General features: G+C 39.9%; 1 protein-coding gene across 1 annotated transcript in view; it reads right to left on the reverse strand.

Annotated features, from left to right (window-relative positions):
- Nucleotides 1-1,234: 1,234 nt before the first annotated feature.
- Nucleotides 1,235-12,243, reverse strand: part of LOC117820269 (nck-associated protein 5-like) — a 67,961-nt gene continuing 56,952 nt past the window's right edge. The window contains exons 12-14 of the mRNA XM_034693993.1: nucleotides 10,624-11,010; nucleotides 7,656-7,751; nucleotides 1,235-5,158 (exon numbers count right to left, since the gene is read on the reverse strand). Coding sequence (XP_034549884.1) covers nucleotides 5,157-5,158; nucleotides 7,656-7,751; nucleotides 10,624-11,010 — 485 coding nt within the window. The 3' untranslated portion in view covers nucleotides 1,235-5,156. The remainder of the gene's footprint in view (nucleotides 5,159-7,655; nucleotides 7,752-10,623; nucleotides 11,011-12,243) is intronic.

Consider the following 12,243-nt stretch of genomic DNA (forward strand, 5'->3'; position numbering starts at 1 on the left):
ATTGGAGTCTCTAAATTGCCTGTAGGTGTGAGAGTGTGCTTGACTGGTTGTTTGCCTCTACATGTCAGCCCTGTGATTGGCCAGAGATGTGTCCAGGCTGTACCCTGCCTCTCGCTCAATGACAGCCGGGATTGGCTCCAGCCTCCCTGAGACCCCAAATATGATGAGTGGTATGGACAATGGATGAATGATAAATTCAATATAATACCATGATGTAGGGTACAATACCATAAGATACCATATGAAAATATATGGTTTGACCAAGACCAGCAAGCACCAGAGTACGGGTTGCAGGCAGGGCAACAGCACTGAAAGTGAGACTCAATTTAATTTAAACATTTAATCCGTATGTTTTTCTTACGCATCCCTGGATGTTTCTTCATCATAATACAGCAAACCTAAGAGAAGATATGAGTTCAAATCCCTTCATTGTGGTATCAGTGAATGTGCTTCAGGTGGAGGTTAACCTTAGGTCACAACTCGGCTGTAAAAAGTACTACATCGTGCACATTTACTCTCATAGAAAAAAAGCTCAAATTGTAAGTCACTGCTGCTTCTCTGTTAAACATAGCCCTCCAAATTTATACCACTTCTTGTAGAGCAAACAGTGTGATGCATAATAATAATTTTTGCGTAAAAATCAGTCGTTAGTCAGCATTTAATTCATTATTTCATCTACTTTTTTTGGTATTCTTCAAATGATTAAATCCCCTCACTATGCTTCCAAAAAATCATACTCAACTCTGCATTTTGTTTCCTGTCACACAGATCTGCTGCTGCAGGAGTAGTTTTAAATTATTTTAATTTGTAAGGTCTCACAGAAACAGCCATGATAATTTTTCCATCTCCAGTTGTTTTGTTCTGCATAAACTGTATAACAGAGTAAGCAATGTGTTTGCTTGCTTTTTGTTTGTTAGTTTTCATCTGACAGCGCTGTTTGGCAGCGCGGCAAGAGTTCGCTGCCAGTTAGAGAAACTCTGGTCCGGTGCCTGTGACATGTCGGCGGGTAGTCTGCAAATTATTTACTTTGAATAAATAAAAAAATGCTTGTTTTTACAGATTTGGAAAGAGTAAACACTGCTCTGTTGCTGTCCATCTTTCATACTGGCCAGCACAGACACTGATGGAGTATAGAGTGGACACATTAAAACAGGAGGAAGCTGTCTGAATGTAGTCACAGTGGGGAGCTGAAACATTGAGTCAGAAACAACAAAACAACACTCTTTCTGCCGTGTAAGTATTGAAATAGTTTATTTTTCCTTCTTCTTTTACATAAAACAAAGAATATCAGTAATATACAACTCTCAGTTTGTACTGCTAAGGTGACTGTCACACAAAAACATCACTGTTATTGGGTTCTGAAATAAAAAACATTAAGAAGGAGCATTACTGTAAGAGTGAGTAAGAATATGTGCAATAAATGGTAAATTACACTCATCAGTGCAGAGTACAAATACAGGGCGTTAGAGTAAATGTTAAAAAAATACAATACTCTTGTGAGAGTGACGCTCTTCTGTTATGTGAGCTCTTTTTTTTAAACACAGACACCATGCTCCATCTACCCGTATCGATACAGCCAGTCTGTTCCCTGATCCATAAACACCTCGCCTCACTTGTTGCGCGCTACATATTCACATTTAGTTCCCCTGCGTGTTGCTGTCGGCAGGAACGCCGCTCTAGTTTTACAAACATTACTTTCAACATACACATGTAGCAAGTGAGTTGAAGAGGAGGTAAATACAGTAAGATGACATGAAGGATGATGTTGTGCAACTTTACAGTACTCTACATCAGGTGAAACTGTCTCTAATGTTGCAAAGAATATGGCTATAGTTTGATATGTAGGTTTAGTTGCATCCATTTTCTGTATATGTGTAATTAGCTCAGAGCAGTGTTTGGCAATATGCGTTTTGGCAAATATCTACACATGAAAGGCGGAAGCTGACAAAGGTGTGAGGGGTCAAAACATCGCAAAGAAGCTAAAACTGTCAAACATGTCAGGATGCATTCAAGAAACACTGAAAACAGCTCTACGAAGGACACAGCATACATTATTCAGAGAGTAACTGAGTGACCGGGGTGAGATATTCTACAGGAAAATGTACAGACAAAAGCTGACAGAGGAAAGTATTGAGTTCAGGTAATATCCTAAAACAGCTACAGAGAAATCTGGTGAAGTGAAATGCTTTTGAGTTGAGGTTTATGTATTGAATCCACAGCGTCTATCAGAGACAGTAAATGGCATTTTCCCTGAGCTAGCACAACAATGTCTACACTGTGCCTACTGGGTGCTTCAACTAAGGTTACATGCAAAACTCACTGCTTTGTCTTGATGTCATAACTGTGGGATAGAAAATGTGGACTGCGAGTAAAACACAAAGAGTTTCATTACAAGAAGAGATATGAGTCAAAAATACAGTGACAGTGAAATATTAGCTCTGCTGAAAGTCAGAATGTGTGCAGCATGCTCGTCATGTAATATTCCTCCTGTAATGAAACTCTCCACATTATTGAAAAACGTTTCACATGATGCATTTCTGTGTTAAGAATAAGTCATAGGGTGTTAGCATGCAAGTTAATATTATTAACATTGTGACGATTAACAAAAGAAGATAGTGCACACTTAAAAAGATCACATTACTCAGTCAGGTATAGAGCTCATGAATGGCAATCAGTAAGTGCTGTACATAAAACGTCCTCAGGATGAGAGTCCTTAGTTTATAAAGTTTAGTGTGAGTTTTCAGCGTGTTGTAGTTGAGTTATGAAATCAAAGCAGAGTTAAATGTTCACTCACAGCTCGTGTTTGCAGGTTACATAATGTTTGCTCAGCAGGATTTTCATTCATCATTCTTCAAATGTGACCACAGCTGAAAAGCTTTGTTCTTGTGCAAAGTTATTTAAATGTTACTACAGTTTTGATTCTTAAATCAATTTCACTTACACAGATTAGCAACTTCTGGCTTGGTTGGCTGAACAGACACACAAATGCACAGCATGCTTTCACTGCCCCTCACCAAATGACAAAACTACTTTGGGCTGGTCCACAGAGTTGAGGAGCTAGAAAGCTAAAGTTCCACAGAGTTTCTTATCCCAGGATGAGACCCAGGCCCAGTTGTTCAAAGGAAACCGGATTGAAATTATTTTTGAATTGAGTTGAGTAAAGGGGATAAGGATAACCATGTTGGATCAGGTAATCCAGTCTTGGTTAATAAAACTTTGGAATGGGATTAGAATAACTTAAACCAAAACATCAACAAAACTAAATGTACGAAAATATTAAAGTGGAGAAACATTGCAATATTTGTCATAAAGATAATGATTTATACGTTTCAAAAATATGTATTTTACACCAGAATGTTTTATTGCAAGTAGACATTAAGGCTGTTGAATAAAAAATATGACTTTGTCCCCATAAATATTGAATCGAATAGCTCTTAATGTCAAATATTAAATATTTAATTGTAGCAGCTGAGTGGGATTTTCCGTTTCTGTGGGTTTTGGCGCCCCCTGTGGACACATTATGTAATGCAAAGTCTCATTTGGAGCACTAGTAATCCTGATTTAGTAAAAATAATCTGTATTTGGATTGGGTGAATTCGATCTGATGTTTCTGGAAAGATGGTACAAAAATAAACTGGGTCACCTGATCCTGTGTTTAAAAAAATAAAGCATTTAAAAGTTGTATCGTTTTAATCCAGATTACCTTTGAACAACTTGGCCTACAAGATAAAACCACATAGGTTGCATGATTGCTTCCCTTCAATAACAGCATGTGGAGTCTTTGTGGTTCTGGTCTCATGAGTGACTGTCGTGTGATTGTTTGAGCAAAAAACATACCCCCATGTGACGTTGCCTGACTTCATCTTTTTCTTCTTGTTGTAACGGCACAAATGATCAACATAGCGGGGGTTTTGTGCAGACAGTCTCATTAAAAGAGAGATAAAGAAAGATTAAATACTGGATTAGTGAAGTGACCAGAAACATAACAGGACTCTGTCTCCTTTAAGTGGCCACATTGACGAATACATCAATTACATTCACTAGTAACATTTTGTGTCAATGCAGAGGTTGTGTGACAGCATACATTGTTATTATGCTGCCTGGGTGGTTGGATTACAGAATGGTGGTTTGGCATTGGAGAGGAGAGGTTGAGTCTCATGCTTCAGGATTGTAGTTAAATAGTTTAACCTGTCTTCCATTGACTCAATCTTACAACTTTTTCCAGGACAGGACCAAGATTTTTCCATATTTTGTGATTCTTATTTCATAAACAAAACCAGAATCACTTTAGTCATGCTGCAGCTGTGAAGAAAACAAACTCAGTGGTTTCACTTTGCAGGTCTGTGCAGTGAAGGATTTGTCATCTGGTTGATAAATCTGAGTAATCCACGCACCCTTTATATCCTGTTACAGGTACAAGCCAAAATAAAAGTAAGAGATGTCTGTGAATGTTGTTAAAGGAGTCAAGTTTGCAACGTCACTGTGAGGAACGTCTTTGTAAAGATGGCAGCAGTTCACTGCAGTCGTTCGCTCTGCTCTGTGCTCAACGTGTATTGCTCGCTTGACTGAAGCAGTTAGTTTGACTGTAGCAGTTAGCTTTGCTTGCAGTAATGTTATAACAATGTAAAAGTAAGACTGCTGGCCACACTATCTCAGACTAAAGGGAGCAGTACAGGCGTTCTTGTGTGAGATCATGAAGAATGCAGGTAGCCTTGACCGTGCTACAGCAGCTAACCTGTTATTACTGAGCCAAAATAATCCGTCCTGTTAGTTCGACTGCTACTCCTCCAAAGTGGACACATGGAGAGACATGCCATGTGTGTTTTTAACTCCAGTCCAGAGATGGCAGAGCTGCTACATTTAGACATTAATCAGCTGCTCACAGCTGATGCCAACACACTGCAAACCTCCAAAATGGCCGCCAGCAGCTTCATGACAACACCTGAAAGTAAACTCAGTTTCTCAGCCCTTCACTGAGCACAGGTGGAAGCCAACAGTGCCAAACTCACAAAGTGTCCAGTGGTGAGTATTTCATCCTGATAGAGCAACAAAGTGTCCAAACTGTGGGATTTAGGGATCCTCCGTGTGTGTGCGAATGATAAATCCAGCTGATCGCCCAGCTCTCTGCTTCAGGTCGACTCATTCAGCTTCACGGACTCTGAAATGGGAAATGCAGAGTACAGTTACATCCTGCGGCATGGTGAAACCTGAACCAAGATAAAACAGTTCCCATTAAAAGAAAGGTACACAGTCTGGCAGAAATGAGTTTATGTATCATATAGTCATGGTTGGTTGATGTTATTTAAAGCGAGGTTAGGAGAAAACTTGTTAAACTCAGTGTGATTGTTTCCCTCCACAACCTGTCAAATCACATTGTAATTTTATTACTCCAGGTTTTTGAGAGGAAGCTTCACATTTACAGATGGTTATGTTTAAAGAAAGCAACTTCTTTGTTTTTATTTCTCTAAAACCCCTAAAGTTGCAGTTTTTGTGGATTTTAACAGAATTTAAAGCCTGTGTGAGGAGTGTTTATCCAGTAATGAAACACACCAACATCAATATCAACACCTTTTTATGACCTACAAAAGCAAACCAGACCATCAATGAAAGGACTGAGTGTTTATGTGTAATAATTTGAATGCATACAACCACGATGAGGGGGTAGGTGTTAGACAAGAGAATTCAACGCTGTAGAAAGAGCCTTTTAATGATTTTCTACTGCCAAGCTTCCCAATGAGTGATACATTTGTTGGCTTTTCTTTTGAAATTTTCATAGGTTATTTATTAGGATTTATTTGACTGGACAGCTTAAAGGAGACAGGAAACATGTGGAGAGAGAGGGGGAATGACTTGCTCCAAATTATCCCAGGATGGGGAGTCCATCTTGGGACCAGTGGGACAGGACTGTAGCCTCTGTACATGAGGTGCCTGCTCTACCCACCAAGCCAAACCAACGCACTGATATATTTGAAGGTTAAAAGACTTCAGGGTTACACTTGTGTAAGAAAAACTAACTAGACACGTACCGAACAATCTCAGCAAGGACATAAGACATACCCTATTTGTCCACAGAGGGCGCCAAAAACAACAACTAATGAAAGTTCCTCACAGTAGCGTTAAAGACTATATTATCTGAGATTTCTACATTTATCAGTTTAAAGGCTGATTCATACTTCTGCGTTGCCCCTACGCAGCATTGGTTGACGCGGACATGAGCACCACATACTTGTACGTTGATGTGTTCGTGTCACGCAGCAATTCTCAGTGGAAACACTTGAGGGCAGTGTGGTCTCGCTGATAGCCAGTCGCCTGATTCAGGCCCCGCTACGATGTCTGTTTACTTTTCCACATTGATTCAGTACGTGTTATGTTAATGTACAGCTGATACATGTTGCCGTTTATCATACAGACATGGTTACATGAAGAATAGAGAGGAGGAGATGAAATACATGGCCGATGCGTAGCCGATGTGCGGGGATCCCTGAAGTGCTGTAAATGCAGGAAATACAATGCCGTCGAGCGGACCAATCACAGGGCTTGTGGCCCGTGTTGATTCTACGGGTAGCTACATTGTGGAGGAGGTGCACGTCAGCTATGTGTGTAGGCCTCTGTGTAGGTATGGGAGCTACGTGGACCTCCGGCGTAGGCTACACCGTCGATTCAACACAGAAGTATAAATCAGCCTTAAGTCATACTGAAGAGCATCGTCATTTTGGGAAATTTGTTTTAATCATGTGTTTAGCTGCCATGAAACTTTTCCCCTTAGGTATGGGAATTGGTTTAGCATAGAATTAAAGCTACAGATAGATTTTCTTTCTTCTTTTAAATTAAAATTTTTTAAGCAATATTTTTTGGCTTTGACACCTTTTTGTTTTAGAGAGGAAGGGACAGTGGGTAGAGCAGGAAACCGTGAGGGTGTGAGTACAGAGTAAGAGAGAATAACACGCAGGAAAGGGGGCCACAGGCTGGGGTCAGACCTGGGACAACCGCTATATGGGCGTGTGACTTAACCAGACTAAATCCGCACCCACAGCTAGTTTATTTGAGTATATTATGTGTACTTTTAAGGCAACCTGCACTGTTTTAACAAGATGGAATAATATTAACTTCTCTATCTGTATAGCTTGGAGCTGCAGTGACAGTTTGAAAAGACAAAGTTTGACGCTGTCTGACAAATCTTTATCTCTACAATGAAAGGAAGCTGCAGGAGATCTTTGAACTGTCATCACAAATGTCAATAAAACCCTTCAGAGTGAAATCAAAACACACCAGCCCCATCTCAGTGAACAAATTCTGACCCTGTTCATTATTATTAAATGATGTTAACCTTTGTGTTTGGAGACTTTCTCATTGTGTTATTTGTTGAATACAGGATTGTTTATTCTGCAAGACTGAAACTGTAAGTTAATTAAAACATTAAAAGATAACACTTTGAAGATTAACTCTGTCTTGAATAAATACATTTCTGCCGTTCAGTCAGAAATTTAAGTCACAGAACTGTAAATACATTTCTGTTTGACATCCTCGGTGATAGGGAGGCTTCTTTGTGTTATTTCTATAATAGTTTAAAGAGTTAGTGTGGGCACAGAACATAAAACATCTTGATATCTGTAATGACTGCATTCATTAATTAAATCTGCTCCATTGTGTCTTACAGTTGGCAAGCTGAAGTCTTGTTTGTTCCTTCTGTTGGCTCGGCGGGGCTCGTGTTTTTGACTTGATGTACGTCATTTTCTTTGGTTCCATTGCTCCTGGAAACGGCACAAAGCAGAACTCATTTCAGAGGTTTTCTTACAGTCAGACTTAATTTTCTCACCTGTCAAGAAGAGCAGTCGGATGTGGAGTGAAGAGAACGGAGTGACACCGACAGACTGACATCTGACACCTTCACACCAAGCGTGATTATCAGTCTGGATTCACAGAGTCAGGAGATCTGTGTGACACTCAGGGGGCGCAGGCTGACATCCGGAAAGATAACTAATTTATATTTCTGACTTTAAAGCAACAGCCACCTAAACTTCAGTCAAGTAAAACATTATTTAAAGAAAGTTTAAATTTACCAGTGCCAGAGTGACAGTCTGGGATTGAAAGTGCTCAGTTTCCAGGACAAAGTGTCCCTGAAGAGACAAAATTTAGAAATATATCTCCTATAAAAAAGCTTGGAGTCGATGCAAGGTAAGCGTCTTCACTGTCTCCAAAAAGCTGCCAGGTCAGACTAAAAATAACCTACAAAAACACCTAAAAGCGACTGAAGTGTGTTCATGTAATGGTTGTATTATTAAAACCTTTGATGGGTTTAATAAGAAGATGGTACCTTCACAATCACATTTGATTTGCTCACATGGCTCACAACCCAAAAATGTTTCTAGTTTCCAGAACTGTGTGGCCCAAAGATGACTCAAAGATTATGAATTAAAACACTACAACCAACAGGCTCTATAGGCTCTAAACTGCAACATAAACAAGGCTTTTTCTTTACTTCCATGTTTCTTGACCCATTTATCCTGAGCCTGCTTTATGCATGAGACACAGGCAGCTTTCATTCATCAGGTTTATAGATAACATGGTTCTTATATCTGAACATGTGAGCAGGGAGCATTAGAAATACATCAAGGCATGGTTTATATACACACTTCTTGGAGATAATTCATCCCTTTACGAGCTAACCAGCTTAAGTGCATCAAATCTGCTGGTACCAGTTGTCATCCCAGGCTGCTATCTGCTTTAAAATTGTGTTTTTGTACAAGAATTAAAAGCTTGAAAGTCTCAAAGCAACAACACAACATGACTCTTTAAGAACAAGACAGCGTCAGTACTCAATCAAGGGAGACGCAGCTGCTTTAACTGAGATTCAGCCTATTTATTAATCATCTCTTCCTCAGCGTCCCCTTTTAAACTGTGCAGATTAAAATAAAAGTTGTGTGTCATGCCGAGAATCCTCCAGGCTTCAGACTGAAAACATGACTCATTAAAACCATCAACACAGAACAGACACAGCTCCTCCTGACAGTGAGGATGAGTGTTTTTCTTTGGCACATGCTGTGTGACTGGTACACTGAACACAGCCGTGTCAGCTCCGTGTCCTCCTGCAGGAAAACTAACGGTGTGGAGATAAACACTGAGGTTACTGCAATGACACACTCTGATCACTGCTGCTTTCAGTACTCTATTAAACACAGATATATATATAGAAATGTGTTTCTTCTATTGCACTTACACAGATTGACTCATTGGTGAATGTATTTTGTCATGTGAATGAAGCTCCAACATGTCCTTGAAATGCTCTCAAGAAAAGGTGAATGAGTGAAGAATAACCCGAGCACAGCAGTCATTGGCTGTTCTTTTTACTAACAGCAGGAAGCTGGCAGATGTCAGAAAGATTCCCCACCTGTACTGAGGCTCAAACAGCACATTTCTTCACATCAAACAGCCCATTCATGTGAAGCAGATATTTTATATCCTGTTTTAGAGGCAGCACAATTACACCTGTCAATGCCTGACCTTAAAGAAGATAGCAACCTTAATGCATCAGCATCACACTGAATTGATCTGATAAATCAGTATGAGTATCAGTATTGTTCAATTGATGAATATCAGCCTGATGAAAAAAAATCTCGGATTCAAGTAATCGGCTATTGCAGTAGCTGATAACAGTCTGTCGTATCATGTCAGTTTAACAGTGGAAAGCTAATAAGCTGCATGTTTTAGTTATTCGTTGACTTTAATCTTCAGGCAGTAATCTTGGACTAAACATATTCTAATGTGCTCAAGTTGGGGTGTCTTCTGGCTAAAACTGTGCAAAATGCAAACGTAGTGATCTGATTGGTCCTGTGTTTGCATCCATAGTTACATAATGTGTGCCTCTGTGTGCATGGAGCTTGGAAGGCCCTGGTAATTTTGACTGCGCTTCCCAATTTTTTTAAATCTCAAGCTTTTAATTGCAGTTTATGCAGAAAGCAATTCTTGATGAATTTTGTAAAATTACATAAATTTGAGCGTTTTTAATTTAGGACCTCATTCCCTACACTAACCACTACAGCAACTGTGTATGATGGACTTATAAGGCTTATTTCTTATTTCTTCTTATCCTTTCAAATCTTTGCAGTGAGTTGCATTTTAAAGATGTTTAAAGGTATTTGAAGGACCAAGACAATAATAAACAGCAGGTACAAATACCCTAACTTTTCTGGTTTTTGTTTTGTTTTTAACTCTGTTAAGCACTTTGAATTGTTCTTGTATGAATGGTGCTTTATAAATAAACTTGCCTTGCCTTGATTCCACGGTTTGCATCTTCAAAGTCTCATGAGTATAACAAAATGCGTATCTCTTCTATGTCTTTTGCATGCCCACTTCATTATTTCTTTATATCAAACTCTCCTTGATTATGTTTCCTCGTCTCTCAAGTTGAAGCTTCCTTTGTGTGATGAAGAGAGTTTGCTGAACCTGACTTACACTTCATTCAAACTTTACATACAGAAGCGAGACAGTTTAGCTCAAACGTTTTCTTGCATGAGACAAAATAAATCCATGTTTCTTAAAGGATGAAAATCCATCAAGCATCATCTTTACTTCTGAAGCCAACACGTCATGCTTCTGTCTGGAGCATTTGTGTCGTTACCGTACCTGGTGGTGGTCTGGGCAGCCTGTTCTGGGTCTCACACACACTGGCAGAGGTCATGAAGGGTTCACACTGGGGTTGAATGGGCTGAAGGAAGGCCACAGTGGGGAAAGGCACTGACTGGATATGGGTCACAGAGGAGTCGGACAGGGAGCTCGGCACCCCTGTGAGGCTGCTGTCCTTAAAGCTGGAGGGGATTCTCCACCGGGGTAACGGGGAAGGAGACACGTCCTCGCTGGAGGAACCGGGAACACTGGGAGGACTGAGGGACGGCTCTGGGGTAGAGGAGGATTTAGGAAGGAAGTGCAGGATGGAGGAGAAGAAGGAACAGGATTCAGGAAGGGGGATGGTCCCAATTCCACTGTCCAACGTTCGCATCTTGCAGCCGGAGCCTGCGGCACAAGGAGAACAGTTGAAGTGGCTCAGGGGAGCAGGAGGAGAAGAAGACGGAGCACAACAGGAGGAAACAACAGGGTAACCATGGTTGAAGTGGAGCTGAAGAAACCTAGAAAATATATCTATTCTGCTCTGTAGCTCTTAACCAAAGTCTCTAAGCAAAGTCAGGCTGAAAATCTTTCTCTTAGAGAACAAACTATTTCTCCTTCTGATGGATCAAGTGTTCAAAAATCATAACTGAGGATGTGAATCAGTAAAAGCTTTAACTATCCAATGAAGGCAGCTTTACCGATTAATAATAATAGATTTTCTCTGCTGCATCATTTGATTGTTCCCCTCATGCCTCCTTGTTATTCCTGCCACATTATCCTCTCTGTTCGGCTCTTCTAAGCAGATGATCCTCGTCTTGTTATACGCTCTTTTCAAAGCAACAGATGGTTAGTCTGTTCTTCTTTTTTTGCACTCTTTAATTTGTTGATTGTTTCTTCTTTGAGTCAAAAAACACAACTGCTGGTTCCCTACTGTCTTATTCCAGCTAAGAAGGAGGCAGGATGATGTTTTTTAATGCATCATTGATGTGATAAAGTCCACTTGAACCACTGCTTTTTACAGATGCTGTTGAGTGGATGTGTTTACACCGAGCATGCATCGATCACACTGTGGATATGAAATGCACAGAATGGCTCATGACATGATCTTTAAATACACCTCAGATGTGTATTTATTATCAACAATATATCAGACATATCACACAGCTTGAAGGACAAATGAGCTTTCATATCACGGGCACAAAATAAATTTCCACTTGAAATATGTTTGTTGACATATTCAGATTTGTGCTGACTGAAACAGAAAAGTGTCAGTGTTCATGATTGTTTACTGTGAGTCTTTCATAAACTTCTGTGAGCCCAGATTGATCAAACACACCGTTCTTTTGTGTGTTTTATTCTGAGCTTTAGTAGTAAAGCTTCTGTAAGGAGTTTTCACTAGTTAATACAAACATAAATTAATCCAGAGACCTCTGTGTGATCTACAAAGGCAAACAAGACCATCAGAAAGAAATCTGAGTGTTTCAAAGTTTTATTTCGAATGACTGAAAACCACAGCCAGGGGGGAGATGGCGCTAGAGGCTATCATAGCACGCTGCTGAGACAGTCTTCGATCATTTACTAAGCAAAAATAATTAGTAAGTGATGTTTGGCTGTTAAAAGAGGATAGTTTTTTCAGAA

This window comes from Notolabrus celidotus, chromosome 10 (assembly GCF_009762535.1).
Source record: "Notolabrus celidotus isolate fNotCel1 chromosome 10, fNotCel1.pri, whole genome shotgun sequence".
NCBI lineage: Eukaryota > Metazoa > Chordata > Actinopteri > Labriformes > Labridae > Notolabrus > Notolabrus celidotus.